At 49.2% G+C, this 17,716-nt stretch overlaps 1 protein-coding gene across 1 annotated transcript; it reads right to left on the bottom strand.

The window, feature by feature from the left end:
• Positions 1-9,588: 9,588 nt before the first annotated feature.
• LOC142082531 (16 kDa beta-galactoside-binding lectin-like) lies at positions 9,589-12,242 on the bottom strand. The gene is given in 4 exon segments (XM_075150646.1): positions 9,589-9,800; positions 10,310-10,481; positions 10,611-10,690; positions 12,210-12,242. Coding segments are annotated over 4 exon segments (414 nt in total). The 5' UTR covers positions 12,219-12,242; the 3' UTR covers positions 9,589-9,647.
• Between the last annotated feature and the right edge of the window lie 5,474 nt (positions 12,243-17,716).

Below are 17,716 nucleotides of genomic sequence, written 5' to 3'. Positions count from 1 at the left end.
TTACAAGCTAGAAGAGGCATTAACTTGAAATCTGATCTTCTCTTCCTACCCACAGAAATCAAGCACATGTAATGATAATGTTGTGCACCCTGGTTAGATAGACAAGAGCCTACCATAAAGACTATTGGATTATTTCTTAGTCAGGGCAACATCGCTGCAGCAGCAATTCAAGCTTCTCCTTGCTCCAGGGTGTTGCATTGTTCATCCCACCCTATCTTGCCACCAGGACCAGAACAGAGATTTTAGTCATGTAGTTTTTAAGTCCATTCGTTTTGAATTTCAACTCCAGCATGTAACTGAAAACTACAACATTCATTGCTTTCAGTGCTGGTTTTAAGGCCCCCTTTTTTTTAATAGCTCCCATCATAACTCTTCCACGGGCAGCTTGGCAGACTAAAGAAAATGCCAGTGCCTTTCTGTCATATCAAGCATCAATTCTCCAATACGCAAAAGAAAATCTACCTGGTTTTGTAATGCTTTTTGAAGCAGCAAGCCAATTACTTGTGATGACAGCAAATATGTCCTCTTCATTACTTCTGAGCTTGAATGCTGTTCAGGCTCCTTCGGCATTTCACGAGAACCCTAAGCAAGGGAGCTGATTTTTATGCCTTAATAGCTGAATCAAAAATAAAATTGGAGGGAAAAGCATTTTTGGGGTCACTCAAGAATAATTATTTGCTTGAGAGGAGTTTCAGGAAAACAGTGGGGGGAGCTGTTTCAAGCCAATCAAAACATTTAATTTGTCCTAAAAAAAAATCCTACACGGTACTTCAGATTAGTTTATCATATTTAAAAGTTGTTTTCATTTAGATTTTTTTTTTTTACAGCCACCCTCCCATCCTACGCTTACCAAAACAAATCAGAAAGACTTGGCAAATCTGGTGGGCTTTTGTGAACAGCTTGAGACCGGTCAACAGTGCATTTTCCATTTAGTAAGTTATTTCTGAGAAAGTAAGTCCTGCAGTCTACCCTCAGGCCAGGAAGAGCCTCCCATCCAAGCGGGGTCTGCCTGTTTGCTCCGGGAACCAGAACTGACTTCAGGGGGAGCACGTTGGGCTGCGCACGCTGCGAGGTCCAGCCACCTTCGCCCACACAGGGTGCGTGATTGACTACGATCGTCACTCTGCGTGCCAGCGTTAACGCTGCAAGTCAAGTGTTTCCAAGTGGCGGGCAGTTGGCCAGCCTTGTGGTGGTGGTATATAAGGTTTTACTAAACAGTGTGTAAAATAGTTTCTTTTGTCAGGTTTCCAGCTAAAAATTTTGAGGTTATGGGTTCATGGTGGTTTACAGGAAATTCAGATGTTTGGCACGGCTCTGTGGTCCAGCCAGTGTGGGTGTTGATGATGAAAGTCCTACACGTGCTCCCACTGTACACACCAGCACCAGCTAATTAGGCAAGTGATAGTTACATTTTTATAACAGCTTAGATTTCAGGTGAAAAATGAGTTAAAGCCCATATTTCTGTTGCAAGCACTGATAAGTTTATCATTAGGGAAACAGTCTTTGCACAACAATTGCTCCCCTAACTGCAAGTTTTGCTAAGTTTGGAAGAACCACAGCTTGACATGTACTTCAAGGTAATTAAACATTGGCCAAGCCAGTAGATTTACTTCTCAGTGCCTTTGCCAAAAAGGGGAATCTATTCATTGCTCCTTATCCCGCCTTGCTTTTCTCTTGTGTTTTTAAAACTAGAGTATAATGGAAACTCATTTCCCAGAGTGATGACATGATTTCATGGGACAGGAGTACCATGGACAGGATTTTACACTTACTGTCTAGTCCTTGTAAACTTACTGAAACAAATCTGCGTTTTGGGTCTGGCTACGTGAGATTTCTAGATCGGAACCTGTAGTTATGTGGCTGCAATGGAAAAAACCAGTAAGCTAGATATAGCGAGCATGATTTGCATTGCTACCCCTTCCCCAAAATGCAGCATCTTGTGCATCCTACAGCTGGGGTATTTCCCCTTGCAACTGCAGGGGCTAAACATTATGGCATGTTAAAATCAAATGATTCAAAACACATCTTGCAAAAAAACAGTGGTTCTCAACTGGTAAGCATTTTTGCTAAAAATGAGCATTATTTTTATAATTGAAACATCTGTTTGGGATACTGGATTGGAATACCCTACCTCCCACCCTGCCGCGGGGACAGCGGCACTGGCCGAGTTCGCCGACCAGCCTGCGTGGCCTCCCTCTGTAGGTGACAGTGGATGAGACTCCTCCCCAAGTCAGTTCAGAGTACCTGAGTCGAGCGCCTTCTCCAAAGCGGTCTCCGGAGAAGTCCATCGACTGTCGAAGGATCCTGCGACAGCTACCTGGCCCGTTCAGCTGGCCACAGTCGATCCCTAGCACAGGGTGAAATGTGCAGTCTCACTTCACTAGCTTGAGGAAAAATCCTAGTAAGGACAAAGCAGTTCCACTTTTGATATACATTGCCGCTCAAAGTAAAAGTTAGTTGTACAAAAGCAACGGCATGCCTCATTGCCTGTTATGTTACGTTGTGTTTGCACATTACAGTTAGGAACACAGCATTTTCCCGGTACTGTCTCGCTCATTTGGGGATCTGGAGCTCTATTCTGCTTAATTCTTTTCTGTGCCTTTCTGGCTTAGGATGCACACCTCTGCAACTAAAGGATGTTACTGTGTTATCTGCTTTCTCCATATTGTTCATTCTCAGTTAACATCTCACTGGCAGAGAAAACTTCCAGCTTACCCAGTGCTACTGGCTTTTGTCTTTGAGGCCAGTCAGAAAAGGCATAGGGAAGAGAGTGGGACCGTATTTTTTCCTGAGTCAGCATTCCTTAAATTGTTATCTTCAGTTTTCAGCCAGTTTCTGAGGGACCTCTCAGGAAAAATGCAGATATAAATCATCGTTCCACAGCCTCCTGCTCAGGCTGTAGCCTTGGCACTAGAGAGCTGGGGTGCACTTTTCCTGGGCTTTGAAAGTAATCAAACTGCATTGCTGTCAGAGCACCCAGGCCCAGTACGGGGGAACAGAAAAAGACGGAGGCAGGCACTTGCACCGTGATGCTGTCTGTTGCGCAGGGTATTGAAGCAGGTCTTTTAAACCTAGCTCTCAGTAAGTACTCACATGCTTTTAGCAACATGCTGCGCCTAGTCTGCTCTGCCATGCCACGCCACGTGATAAAAGCGCCATGAAAATCTAGTCATCTGACTTACTATTTGCTTGTTTTTTGTCAGAGCCCTTGGGCAATTGATGGTCACAAGGAATTCACATCAGATGCTTTCCTCAAGTAGTAAAGAGTGTTTACATGCTAGAGTCTGTCAGTTGTAAGTTTATACACAAGATCTTTTGTGAAGGTTACCTATAAAATCGGTCAAACACAGAGCACCAAAACAGTTCATGCATCAGGCCTGATCCATCATCTCTACAACTCAGCCACTGTCGTGATCGTTTAGGCTGTTAATTAAGAGAAGCAAGCATTTCATACTCACTCCACACAAATCCTGAATATTAACACGAGCAGTGACTTGTCATTTGCAAAATGGGAAACAGAGCAAGCTTTTCATAGGAGAGCCCGTGCTTTAAATCGGTATGAGCAAACTAAGGGCATATCTACAGACCCGATCCCCAGGTTTCTCCATGCCTTATTCAGCCATCCACCAAGGCAGTGTTTACATATGGACTTGATTCACATAAGAGCTGTTTGTTCCTTTATATCCCCTCCAGAGGGGATGTATGCTGACTAAGGCACGGCGTTATGGTTTGGCTGTGTTCCTACAGGACTGTTGCTCATGCCTCTGCACATAAACCAAGTGTCGTACACCTCTCATGTGTTACAGGGTTTTTCTAGCAATGCATTACTGAACAAACATCGTTTGTGTTGTGCAACTGAATGTATTTATGTGGCCAGAGTGGTCTTAGTCTAGGAGACGGTCCTTTCCTGCCTGGTTTGGCCAGACCCCACTGTCCATCTTCAGTACAAACTCCACAAATAGGCTGAATTCAGGGTATCAAGCAGTCCAGAAGGTGCTTGCCAGACGCTTATACGCATGCAGCTTCTGCTGTTGCTTGTGTGCATACAGTAACACAACCTCTCCAGCTGTAGCTCTGGCTTTTGTGCAGCTTGCTGCGCGTTAGTACTAAAAAGCTTTGCAAAAATCTGCTTTCTCATTGCCCATTGCACGGTGGCGGGGAGCTGGAGCCAGCCAGGCTCAGCGCCCTCGGCTGGGCTTGGGGGGGGTGTCAGCACTGCTCCACCTGGATTAGGATTGGGGATTAGGAAAAAGGGTTCATTTTCTGCTACACTGTAAAGAAAACATGATGCATGTGAGCCAGGCAGCTTTTTCTTCTGTGATTTGCAGCTTAAGCCCATGTCTTTCTGCTAGGGTTGCTCTGTGAGCGGATAGCCTTCAAATGAAATGAGAAGCCAGCATTACTTCTTTCATTCATGTTCGGTTTAGCACTCGATGAATTTTTAGGACTGAAATGCAAAAAAAAACCCCACATAATTCAGCTGGGGAGAATAAGAGCTGATGAAAGCATGACCAAATACTGAGGAAACAGGTTATGAGGGACCCGCTTTTGCACAGCTAGTTGTGCCACAGGTGTTTTGCTGAGCTAAAATAAGATTGTGATAAAAAAGGGATCCGGGCAAGCTTAGAAAGGATGGCATTTGAAAATGAGAAGCCATTGCAGGAGATTTTGGAGGAGAAAGTGGTTTTCTGCAGCCGTTTCTCTTGGCTCTCCAAACCGGTTTTGCAGTGGGCGCCATTTTACCTCACGAAGGGGCCGGGCGGGGCCGCCCCAACCGCCTCGCCACCTGTGGCTGCCATCGCCATCGCTGCTGAAGGGAGCAGTGCGCAGCAAGGGGGACGCCGGGACCCCGCCCCGGCACCCATCCCTCACCAAAATCTCCAAAAATGATAGCAGGGCTTGCTGCCCACCCCTCCAGGTGTGTTTTTACAGTTAGCACCTGTGGGGTAGTCAGGGCTAACGAGGGACAGCAGGGCTTGGGAGCAGCTGGCCAGGAGCCCACACACAAGGCACTGCAGGAGCATGCACACCTCAGCCTGAAGCCTGCTGAGAAAAGGTGAGTAAATATATATTTTTATACATTTTTTTCCCTCATGTGGGAAGGTTTTGCAGCTTGTGTCTGCCTGCTTGCACCCACTGTGGAGCAGCCAGGTTGGGGTTGAGGGGGAAAAATGTCCCAGTTTGTTGGAAAACAGGCGTGTTGGGGATTTGGTTTCCACAGGGGTTTCCCCAGAGGGAGGGCCCCGGCTTGCGGGTACATGACAGTGCACGTATCCAGGGGGGGTCTAAGCATGGTGTGCAGGCCCAGTGACGTCCCCCACTTGCATGGTGGGACTTGCCCTCATCCCTTGCTCCTGTCCACAGACAGCTCACCACGGTCTGTACCTGTCTGACCCCAAGGGCTGGTATCCCACGCCAGCAGTATCCATCCTTGTGCTCACACCTCCATCACACTACAGGAAAGGGGAATTGTGTGGTTAAGGTTTCCCATGCTCTGCATCAGAATGGGGGACCAATTCTCAGGTAATGCAGCTTACGGTTTGAGGCTGACTTTCTGAAAGTAAGTGACAGAAGTTCCCTTTGGTTTGTAAATGTTGAAAGTGGGACTAAGGGAGCAGGAGGTGAAAGAACGTGCCTGTCAGCACACTGCAAAGCTGGCCGGTGGTCCCCTTTTCCTTTTGTACGACAGATGTCAGTTAATTTCTTATGTCTATTGTTTGGAAGAAATTGTCTCGCACCTTTTTTGCTTGTAAATTCCTTTGGCAAGTGACCCAGCTGGCTTCCCATTCCCCACCACAACCTGGATCGCCCATTGGCTTTCCCCAGCACTCTCCTTCCGCACACTGCACATACTTAGACGATGCACAATTTCCGGGCGCACGGTGTCCTTCAACTGTCTTTTGAGGCTGTGCTGAACAGTGTCGCATGCTTGGGTAGCTACAGAGTCACTTGAATGGCCTATTTCTGTCAAGTGAAGTTAATGTGAACTGCTCAGGGAGAAGTTTTTTTCTGAGAAAACAAAGCTGCTGGTCTGTCTTAGCCATCACTCCTCTTTCAGGTCCTGCATGAGATTTTAATTCCCGCCACATGTACTGTTTCCAAACTAATCTCTTCTGCAATTGGGCCTTTGTTCTCCTCCTCCTAGACATGAGGTGATAACATACATGACTTAATTTGTGGTCATCGAATCATTTAGGCTGGAAAAGACCCTTAAGATCATCAAATCCAACCGTTAACCTAGCACTGCCAAGTCCAGCACTAAACCCTGTCCCTAAGCGCCACGTCTATGCTTTTTAAATACGTCCAGGGATAGTGACTCCACCACTTCCCTGGGCAGCCTGTTCCAATGCTTGACAACCCTGAAGATGTTTTTCCTAATATCCAATCTAAAACTCCATGTTATACCGCAAAGCCTCCCAGGTGTTTTGCAGGGTTTGCAAGGTGCCATTTTCCCTCGCCACAATACTGCAAGGAAATAAAGTGGTGCAGCTTTGATTCCTGGTCCATAGCCAGGGATGGAGGCTGAGTACAGATTAACAAACTTGCAGGATTCAGTAAATGCATCCCTCTCGCCAGGGATCAGTTTGTTTCCCCCCCCACCTCAGCCTCAGTGTTCAGGCAACCAAGGGGCAGATTCTTCCTGTAGGCTCTTGGCTCCTATCAGGATGTGTTGCAGGACTGCAAGACTCACTACACACAATGCAGGATTTAAATAAAAAAAAAGAAACCCCGCACCTTTAGGCCATGCTGTGGTGCTTTCTGCTCCTCCCCACAGCAAGCAGGACCCAGGGTCCTCCCAGAGATACTGACAAGCTCAGTTCACCGTGCACTTCCACGAGAGCATGCTTGGCAGGGACAACCACTGCTATTACATTCACAGTGACCCTCTCCCTGCAGCGGGGCGTAGCGTTCTTGCTTTCCTGATCACTCTAGCAGAAGCGAAGTCTTATCTTCGCTCTCGGAGCCAGCCTGGGCACTCTGCATTTACTATGCCTGTTTACCAGTATCACTTATAGGAACAGGAGTATTAATAGCTCTGGGACGTGGGAGAACAAAACTCAAGAGGCAGGAAGCGCTGGCACAGGCATGCTTCCTTCCTACCCTTTCTCCTGTTTTGTGGTCTCCTTAGCGGTAGCTGCCAGTGTTAGAAAGCAGGATAAGCCTAATTAACTGATGTGGAAAGTACAAGAGGGGGGTGCCCCCCCCCGAAGGCACTGTTTGTACCCTGAGCATAGCCGTCAGGAACACTTGTGGCTAACCTACCTAGAAATCAGGGCTGCCAGCTTAGCAGGCAAAAATGAGATCGGCTTTACTCTCCTCAGTGCTGACAGACACATACCTCATCTAATCAGGGCAGACAGGAACAGAGACAGCAGAGGGACCAGCTGTAAGGTCCCTTGTGCCTCTGCAACTTGGGCCTTGTACTTTTTAAGTGCTTGTACACTTCATCATTTAGGTTACCTTCAGTCAGATAATGTAACACAGAGAGAGAGGGGGAAACAAGACAAAAGCCATCCTCTTCTCCCCAACTCCCCACCCCACATACCAATAGCCTTCCAAAAAAATCTCAAGACTTACTTGACAAGGCAAAGCATCCGCAAGATTTATCCTTTGCCTAGTAAACACATCCTATCCTTTAAAAACTAACATCCCATCCTGTAAATAATGCAGTATATACAGGATAGGAATTATAAGCACCATTATCTGTGCCCCTGTCAGTGTCAAATAGAGATAGTCCTGCAGCATGCCCAGGCTCCGGTCCTCCTCCCACACAGGGGATGGGTTACAGCAACCCCTTCCCCACCCTCCCAGCAGGTGCACAGTGGAAACTTTTGCTGAACTTCGACACTGCAGCAGAGCCCTGTGGTGTTCCCCAGACACGTACCTCCCCGGAGGGACAGGTGCCCAGAAAGCCTCCTTATTTGCACACCAAGTCCCTCGCTATCATTAGGTGCATCACCTCTGGCGAACAAAGAGGAAGGAGGAAGCGCCCTGTCTATCCACCGTCTCCATGTCCGTGCCCACGGGATGACTGGCAAGACACAGCTACAACTCATGCCCTTCTGGCAGAGCTGTAAGAAGGCCTCTATAACAAGAGTTACCAGACAGCAGAGAGAAAGGACTTAAGTAAAGCAGGAGGGTTTCCAAAGAAAATCCTCCCAGCACTCATCAGCTCTGGGGCAGCTGCTGTAGTACAGATCTGGACAGCGTTTGGCCATGCCACAATTGTGCTGACATGAAGGCAACAGGCTTGCAGCCTGCCAGCCACTCCATAAAAAAAGCCTTAAATGGCTGAAATACTTTGCAGAGCGGTATTGCCTCTACCCAAGCAGCTGGCCCAACTGCTCAGCTATTCAAAGGAGCAGCAAATGCAGCCCTGGTCGGGAACAGCCCTGCTGAGAGAGATTAGCCAACAGGAGTCAAATTCCACCACTTCAGCAGCATTTGGCCAAGGAAGACCTCACCAGCACAGTCGGTTACCAGCTGAGCTGCACTGGGGTAGCACTGTTGTAGCTTCAGTAGTCACAGAGCCAGCCCCCAAACCTGGGCAGCCTGCCCCGGCTCCTGACTCTCCACAGCAGGCAGGATTTATTTACCTTTCATCAGGTCCTCAAATGGTGCAGCAGTCCCAACTCGAGCCCTGTCTTGGGTAGGCATGGCTAGCAGGCAGCTGGGGAATAGCAGTAGCAGACACACTCCCAGGCATTGCATTAGCAGAGCGAAGAGGTTGTAAGCAGAAAAGACTGTTCACTAAGCTTTTTTCTTTTCCTTTTGGTCTGCCTATCTGCAGCTAGTTGTGCTTGGTGCACTCAGGATTTAATACCTTTAGTAACCCTATTTGCTACAGCCCTCAGGCTACAGCCCTCTGGAGCTTAGCTGCCGAGTGTTACAGACACTGATACAGGCTGCTACATGGCTTGTCATCCGTACCTGCCACGTTGCTAAGCTGTTGACTTCATGGTACAACACAATACTAGGTCTCCGACAGCATCAAGACCACAGTTCATGAAGCAGCACAGACAACCTGGATCCTGTCACGACCTCACTCCTAAGCTTTCTGTCAGGCTTCACCTTACACTCCATGTCTTTAACCCTAGCAAGTGCAGTTAGCCTGATTTGCCCGCTTTTGTCTACTCCTTAAGTACACTAGCGCCAGCCCGCAACGCACCCAACTGCTGAGCGTGTTCTCGGAACGCAAAGCTATTTGCAAGAGCACAAGCCATGCCCTGTTCCCTGTCAGTCCCCCATCCCTAGCAAGGAGGTGTGAGCAGCACTTCTTGGTCAGAGATGGCACAACGCATGCCCAACATAGACTTGTGCGAGCTTCCCTGGCTGGGACTAGTCCCAGAGTTTAGAAACCAAACAGCCAGGGACCACTCACTGCAGCAAACAGCGTCAAGAGAGCAACTACTGCTAAGGTAGCTTTATTCACAGTGAATCATGCTTCGCCTGGCACGTGGTCTAACTCGGTACTAGCCGCAAGGCCGCAATGTAAGTAGGCACACAGACGGATACCCCTTTCCACTGCCCACCCCTGTAGCGCACACAGGAGCAAGCAGATTAGAGCAGAAAACAGCAGAGGAAGCAGCCATTGCAAGTTTGGGTTTATTTCACTACGCAGGGGGGAGAAAACAAAACAAACCAAGCTATAGCTGTTAACTGAACTTAATGGCTTTGACTTTAAAGTCACCCTCCACAGCCAGGTATTCAATTTTCTCCATGCCCAGACGATTAGGGAACTGGAACTCCGCCTCGGGCAGCTTCACCGTTGCCTCTGTTTCATTGAAGGAGATGCAAATCTGTAGAAAGCCACAAGAAGGAAGGATACACATCACAGCTCACAAGCCTCACTCCCCACTACCTCCAGTCTGAAGGCAGGATAGATGAGGTGGCTGCTGGTGTCAAGACTATGCTCACTAGCTCAGCCTCCTCCCTACCCAGCAGAGGCATGGAGGGGCAGAAGCTCATTTGCTCTGCCCCAAGGTCAGCTCCAAGCCTCTGCCACTAAGGGATGAGACAGACCCAGTCTGAATCTCAGGTCAGTGTTTTAATTGCTCTTACTTCTGTGGCTTGCAAAGGAAGGCCAGAGTGGAGCACTTAACACCTCTGAACTGTTGGGCATTGACTTGAGCAGAGCAGGTCTAAACAGTGGGTTGACTTCAGCTGCCAAACTCTGCCCCTGTTGCTTAGTCCCTTTTCCATGCCTGCTCCTTTGCCACCACAGAGGTACACAGCAGCATTAAAAAGCTGTGCCCTTGGCCCATTAGTGGTCTGTGCCGGGGCCTCGCACACACCCCTGGGGGCTCACCTCGATCTTGTCACCGTGCTGGAAGGGAAAGTCAGCCTTCCTGTCCTCCTCACCCCACGTGCCATCCTCCTTCGAATTGCACACAATGGTGTTGACATCCCCGTAGCAGTCGAAGCGAGGGTTGAAATGCAGCATGAGGGTGCTGCTGTCCTTCCCTACATTCACAGCAAAGCTGGGGAAACAGAGAGGCAGTGTGAAGGAGGCGCCTGCGCAGCAGCTCCAGCTACCCAGTGCTGACAAGCTGAACACAGCAAGAGCTCAGGCTTCCCCCAGTGCCACATCGGTCCATCTTCTCACTCACCCTTTGGCATCAGACAGGATCTTCCCCTTGACCTTGATGCACTCGCCAGGCTGGATGTCCAGCTGAGTAACAACCAGTCCCTGCAGGGCCAAACCACAGGAGTTAGCCCGTCCCAAGGCAAGCCTACCAGCAGTGCTTGGGCCATGGCACAAACCAGCTCTGGCAGACCCAAACGTATTTGCAGTTTCATGCTCGAGGAAGGGTTGGGTCAGGCCAGCTGCCTGTCTCAGCCCTCTGCCAGGGAATCCTAGTTCACAGCCGCCACCCCACTGGGGTCTCCCACCCCACTAAGCTCCATAAGCTGACAAGGAGGTGATTCAAGCTAGCGTAACAAGAGTAGGGTACAGGCACTGATTTACCAGCGGCTACAAAAAACATCCTTGCAAGCAAGCTTGCACCTTCAAGTCAGTAGTGGCCAGAGGCATTAGCATAGAATTAACATGAGTTACAAAGCTTTTCTAACACTAGATCTGTCCCCCTTCGCTAGGTGGGTGTCCAAATGACAGAAGTCACCAAAAAATTTTCTTGTCTTCACTTAAAGCAGCCTTCACACGAAGAGAGGGGTCAGTGGAGCCCACTTCTGGCTGCAGCCCAGCAAAGCAGAACAAACACCCTGTTGGGAAGCTCCCACTGCAAAGAAAAGTGCTCGATCCTTTCCTTGGAGCCAGGTTATTCACTCCCCCAGCCACATACCCCCAAAATAGCACTTATCATCACCAGCTCAGCTAAGAGGAAGACCCTGTGAGGCCAAATGTAACTCAAATCATGGTTTGCTGCCTGTGCTCCAGGCCCAGGCGCAGTGATGCCGAGCCCCACTTAACCACATGCCAGATAAGGCAGGGAGAGTTATTTCAAATTAGGTATATTGTTTACTTGGGCTAGTTCTCCTTGCCTGGCTTGTGTAGGCCCATGCCCCGCAGCTGCCGGCTGCTCTGGAGCCCAGTACTCCTCCAGGACTGCACCCAGCCCCAACGGTGCTTGTCCTCTTGCCTACTCCCTGCTCTGCCCACAGCACAGACTGCTAAGGTCAGATTTCCCCCAGTCACTAAACCGCTTATCATCACGGCACTAACACCGCCTTCTGGCTCTATTTCTCGTACAGCGCTGGAGCGCAGCCTGAAACACAGCCTCAGCGCCCAGGGGGTCTTTCGAGGAAAGGCAAGTTAGGGGGGTAGGGGTAGGTCAGACTACACTGCCGTCCTGCTTTCCTCTGCTGTTGCATTGAGAGTTAGCCCTGTCCTGTACCCAGTCCTGTAGCCAAAAGGCATTTTTCTAAAAAGAAAATACAAAGTTTAAGGAAAAAAAGGAATAAAGGATATTCCACTGCAGAGTTGCAAATGGTCCCAGACCTTTAGAGTACTCAAAGATATAAACATGCATTAGAGCAGCCTCCCCACTTAAATAACATGCTAGAGTAGAGGAGGAGAAGAAAAACGGCTGGTCAGCCCTAACTATTCCTCCCACAGCCATCTATCAGCCCAGCGTTTCCTCTCAGCTAATTCTTTTCTCCTCCTACCTCTGGCACCAAGCCCAAAACCCACACGCAACCAAACCCTAGTCCTGCTTGGCACACCGCTCCAGCTTGAAGAAGGCACTCACTTGCTCCATGCTGCAGACACCAGCCCCACCAGACAGGACACCCCCGAGCCCCTGCTCCACAGCCCAGCGTGACTCAGCTCTCAGCTCCCGCAGCTTAAATCACTTGGGCAGGACCATCACATGATGGAGGGGGGGCGAAGAAGGGGATCAATTGCAGCTGTTCGGGGCTGGAGCTTTCCCAGCCATTTAAAGTGGGCAGCGGGAGATCTCTATTGATACTGTTCTTTGCAGGCGGGATGTGTATGATTTTAAAAGCTAGTGATTGTTTGCTTCTGCGTGATCCTAGAAATCCTTACTGTAAGCTCTTCTAGCTGCTATGCAGTGTATGTTGGCTCTTATCCCGGGAGCCCGAGCGTGGCTCTGTGCCTGCAGCGAGGTGGCTGCTTTTCGTTAAGTGATCCCTGTCTAAAATCAGGGTCGGAGTTCCTCGTGTTACTGCTGCAAAGTGACTGCCTCTGAGAATACATGTGTGTACGCATCCTCCCAGCCCAGCGTCATGCCTGCAAGGAGCCTGGGCTGATGGGAGCCCTGGGTACAAATCACCACTATTGGCAGTTAAATGAAACCCAAGGGTTTGTTACGTTCTATGCCGGCATTTTAAAAGTGCCTGAAAGTTAACGTTGTTTGTGGGGGGCACTATTAGATGTGAGAATTCAGGCTGCAGCTTTTGAAAAGTAGCGTGATCTCGCTGGTTCCATTCCAGTTGCAAAAGGCTCCAGAGGGAAAAGAGAAACGCTTTGTTAGCGGAGGAAGAGGCCGGGCAGGGCTGAGCAGAGCCGGCAAGAAAGGAGGCTGCTTTCCCAGCTAGTCCCTAACGCCTGCTTTTCCCCTTTACTATGTCCCTTAAAAGCGCACAGCATCACTGCCCCGAGGGTCTTTGCAGGGAGGTGAAGGTGGGAGCAGCTGCGGTGCTTTGTGGGTCTGCGTGACTGGATCAGCTGGGTGCTGCTTGTAGCTTTGGATTGGCTTTAGCAGGGTCCTCAAGCCTCCGTGCCTCAGTTTCCCTCATATATGAAGTGACATTAATGACATGCAGCTTCACAATCCCGCTTGTAAAACTTCAGTCAGAGCTGCTCTATAAATGCAGCGTTCTACTTGTTGGTAAAGTCACAACTAGTCTGTGAGATACCTATCCGCAGATAACTTTAGGAAGGGCTGTACAGGGCACTTTACGAAACAGCGCAGGAATTTAGCTAGCTTGGCTAGATAGCAGGAGGAAAGATGATGCCCCGCAGGAGGCTGCTGGAACTTCACTAGAGCGTGCTCGCTGTTCTACAAACAGCATCCTGACTCCTGACACCATCCTTTGCCCCGGATCTCCCCCACACCCATTTCTGAACATTCACGTGGCATTTCAGCATCCCATATGACTCCGGGGTGAATCAAAGCTGAGCTGCGTTTCAACTAGAAAGTCACAAGCCTGAATTGGAGCCTGTGACTGGGGTGTATAAAAGAGGGCAAAATGCTGACTGAAAGTACTACAGGGAAAATCCCGCACACGCTCTGGCCTCCAACTCACTCCCTGGCCGTGCTACGCATACACAAGAGCCATGCTGAAGTCGGGAGTTAACTGCAAGAGCAGAGTTGGTGCAGATAGCTAACGCCACTGAGAGCAGGCCCCTCCACAGACAGTTCGGAGAAAGCCCAAGTAATTCCACCTTAAGTTTGCCCCAGTCTCTAGCGTGATGTTGGCTGAGATCACGTGTTATAGATAGGCTTTAGGCCTCTGCTTTCTGTGCGCCTGAGTTACTGTGCCGTTGTTCCCCTGTTTGCTGCCACGTGTGAGGGGTTGAGCAAATTCTGTTTGGTCGGTTGGGTTTTTGTATTTGTTTTCCACTCAGCTCTATGAAATCCCTGGAGACTTCCCTCCTCCTTTCAGTGCTGCAGTGTTTCTGGAGACAGAGCTGCTGGCGAGGGGAGTTGCGGTGCTGGGGCCATGCAGTGCCGTAGCACCGGCCACTCTGACTCCCCTTCTAAAATGCACATTTCTTGTGAGCTGCTTTTTTGGCCTGAAGTCTCCTCCTCAGACCCTTTCGTTCGGACAGGAAAATACCTTTCTAATAATACATGGAGACTGCGCTGTTTGTTTTCCTTGAGTGCTCTGCACTGGCAGCCTAGTTGGTTTAGCAACAAACCCTTTGGTCTTGGCCCTGATTTAAAGCACTCCTGGTCTTACACCCTGTGAAATCAGTAAAGTGTTTATTTTCAGACTACAATGCTGAGATGCCCAGCTGCCCTCCATTTTTTCCTCAGGATTAAAGCCAATGGCGGGGAGACAGAAGGAGGAACGTCTTCCCTCTTGCAGCCCGTAGTGGGAAGAAGCGGGAGAAAATTCCCCAGGGGGTCTCCTTCCCTTTCAGAGAGTTTGGAGAGAGAGACAGGCTGCAAAGAAAGGCCACGCTTCCCAGCCTCACCCCATCGGGGTAACCCCAGCCCCTCTGCACAACATGAAGGGGAGGACACCTTGGACTGCCCGCAGAGAAGGGACTCGCCCCCGACACATTCTGCTTCCTGGGATGGGAGTTTTGTGTCTAAGGAAAAGCGTAAAGCAGGCAGGCAGAGGATTAGGGTGTGCTTCAAAGGCCTGGGGGGGAAAGAGAGAGATGCTGCCCTAAGCAAGCTGCTCTTGCACCCCGGGACCAGCAGGTGATGTTCTGAGAAGAAACCCTGGGCAGGAGACAGCATGCAGAGAAGAGCCCAAGTTAGCTTTATCTGGCTTGTAGCAAGGGATTGCAATACGTACAGGCCCTAAGAGAGAGTAGCTGGGGTGCATCCCGCGTCCATGTTCCCATTTCCAGGAGTTACTGCTCTCTCACATGCTTTTGGGGAAGAGTGCTGCACCCACCCACCAGCTCTGGCAGAAGCAGGGAGAGAAAAATAATCTCCTGCTCATCCAGAGGAATTTTCCCCTGCGGGGAAAATTAAGGGTGCCCTCCTAGCACCTGGCCTTGCAGGCTTGCTTGAGGACCTGGGGCCCTGCCCAGCACCAGGTCCCCAGCCCAAACTCTTTAATTCATCTCTTGATTTGCCCAGGCTGAAGTCAGATAACTAGCCAGTCTGATTTTCTTGTAACTCCCTAGAAATGCCCTAGGTTTGCTTTAGAAAAACGTAAATACCAAGAGGATGCACCATGCTGCTTGTTAGTCTTTTTAATCTTCCACAAGAGAAAATACACCCTAGCCCTTGGCAAGTCATATCCCCGGCTAATCACTCCTGTCATTAGAAATGGCTTACCCTTGGTTGTGGAAGGTCTGAAAACACAGCTCTGCTGCTGGCTAACTCAAGGAGTATGGTATATTCTCTAGCCTGCGTGACACGGGGTGCAGAGGCCAGCACTGCTGGCTCTTCAGTATCTGTGCCTGGTTTGTCCTGCACTGAACCCTCACACACCAGTAGCTGTTGATGCTACATATCCCAAGTGATTCGTTGCTGTAGCCGAAAAAGAGGCCGCACGTCTTGCTGAAAGAGCCAATAGTAGCTTTCTCCTTTAGAGATGGCATCTGGCCTCAGCTCCAGCACAGCAGTACTGTACATGTGCTTCCCTGGGAGGGCACTGCTGCTTCAACCATCACACCAGTGGGAACACACACCTGCATCACTTCGGCTGGCCAGGGAGGGAGAAAAACTGCTCCAATTGATTTTCGCTAGTGCAACGATTATTCCGGTAAAATAATGACAAGAAACACTCCTCGCCCTTTTCTAACGTGAACTGAAGCTTACAGTTTGCTCTAAGTTAGGAGGTTTTTTTGCACTTTCTTTAGGGAAGATTTGTTCTTGTCTCTGCAAGTTCATTCTCAACTCCTCAAGCAAAGACAGCATCTTTCTCTTGCAGTGTCTTTAGGGAATATTTGTGTCAATACTGTCTGGATGGGATCCTGGTCTCAGCAATAGCCTCTGGTTACTCTTGCAACCTAAATATTATGCTGTTACAGCATAATAGATATACACGTTATATATATATATATACACACACACAAGGCTGTCTTCTACCTCCTAGAATATCTGGGGACTTTAACTTAAGCAATCCTCTGCTACTGCTGTTGATGCGTCTGATTCTTCCCGTTTCTCCTGTAGCATGTTAGTTTGTCTCATCCGAGAAGTTTCTGCCTTTTTGCTTGAATAGTCATAATCCCCTGAAGAGTTCTGTTGCACACAGTTTCTCTGGACCCTTCTGCACCAAAGGTCCCTTGCATGGCTGGGTAAAACAATGCTCTCACCACCATCGTATCTTCCAGCACTATGCTATCCATGGGGGACACTTCAGGGTTGGTCTGGAGACCACGGGGGAGTAGAGCCAGATTCCCAAGAAGAATCCTTAGCTTGCTCCTGAAAGACAAAGCATGACTCTGGAGCCACAGTCCAATTTGGCAGGAGGTCGGGAGGCCCTCCCAAAGCCTGCAGGCACTGAGCCTCCCAAAGCACTCCTTCAGAGGGAAGTTTGTGCCAGGAAGAAGGGCGGAAGGTCCAGTCCACCCTGGATGCCAGCTGGGGTTGCATGGCCACATGTCACTACAGCATTTTTATCCCAGAGGGTTTCCTGATTGCAGCTTTCCCTACATTAAGAGGGAAGCACCTCTATTCCAGGTTAATTATAAATTAAGTTAATTATAAAGAACTTCTTGCACTATCTCTTAATGATGAAAGGAGTTTGCTGATCCCTTCAGTGGGATTTAACTATGTCTCATCATTTTATTCCCCTCATTAACACTGACCCAAGCTGACAATCCCTGTGTTTCTCTCATCTCTCAGTGGATTAGATTGAACTAGAGCAAATTTTAACTACCCAGGAGAACTGGGGCTTTGTTATTTTGGACTCATTTCAGTTTGGCACCTCTCCCCATACGTTTTAAGTTTGCAGGTGGCAAACACCTCTCCTCAGAGTTTATTGCCTCACCTCAAAGGAGCTGTTTGCATTTGTTCCTCATTGGAGTTCCCCGCTACTCTAAGCTTATGAATCCAGGTACATCTTTTCCTCCTCTTTGCAGCTCACCAGGCAGCAGGAAGGTTAATCTCTCCTCCAAAGTCATCAGGCTTGCAAGAAAGCTGTAAAAAGCAGTCTGCTGCCCTGCTGCTGTACGCTGCCAGAAACTCCTTTTCCCATTTCTTGCCATGCTGAAGTGCAAGGCCCTTGTCACCCGGGACAGACCTGCCCTTGTTCCCCTGGGACACCATGCCTCAAACAGGGAGATCTTGCCCTGGAGCTGGAGGCTAAGTAGCTACTGCACTACAAATTCATGGCAGAGACCCGAGGTTACTAACCCTTCAAGTGCATGTTTTCTAGAGGTCTGTCAACTCCAGCAGTTTTAATTATTGATTTTTCTTAACAACATTGTTGTTTACGTTACATCTATGACCACATTGCAAACTTCTGCAACAGGGAACAGACCCTGGAACACTTTTCACTGGGCTATCACAGTCGGATAGCAACACTTCCCAAGCCCTATATATTCCTGCGGTCTAGCTCCAGACAAGCTGGGTTTGATTTTTAACTCGTGATCATCTGCAAG

The sequence above is a fragment of the Calonectris borealis genome, chromosome 4, assembly GCF_964195595.1.
Source record: "Calonectris borealis chromosome 4, bCalBor7.hap1.2, whole genome shotgun sequence".
Lineage (NCBI taxonomy): Eukaryota > Metazoa > Chordata > Aves > Procellariiformes > Procellariidae > Calonectris > Calonectris borealis.
Note: the sequence above shows the minus strand (reverse complement) of the source record. Positions and strands in the feature narration are given on the sequence as shown.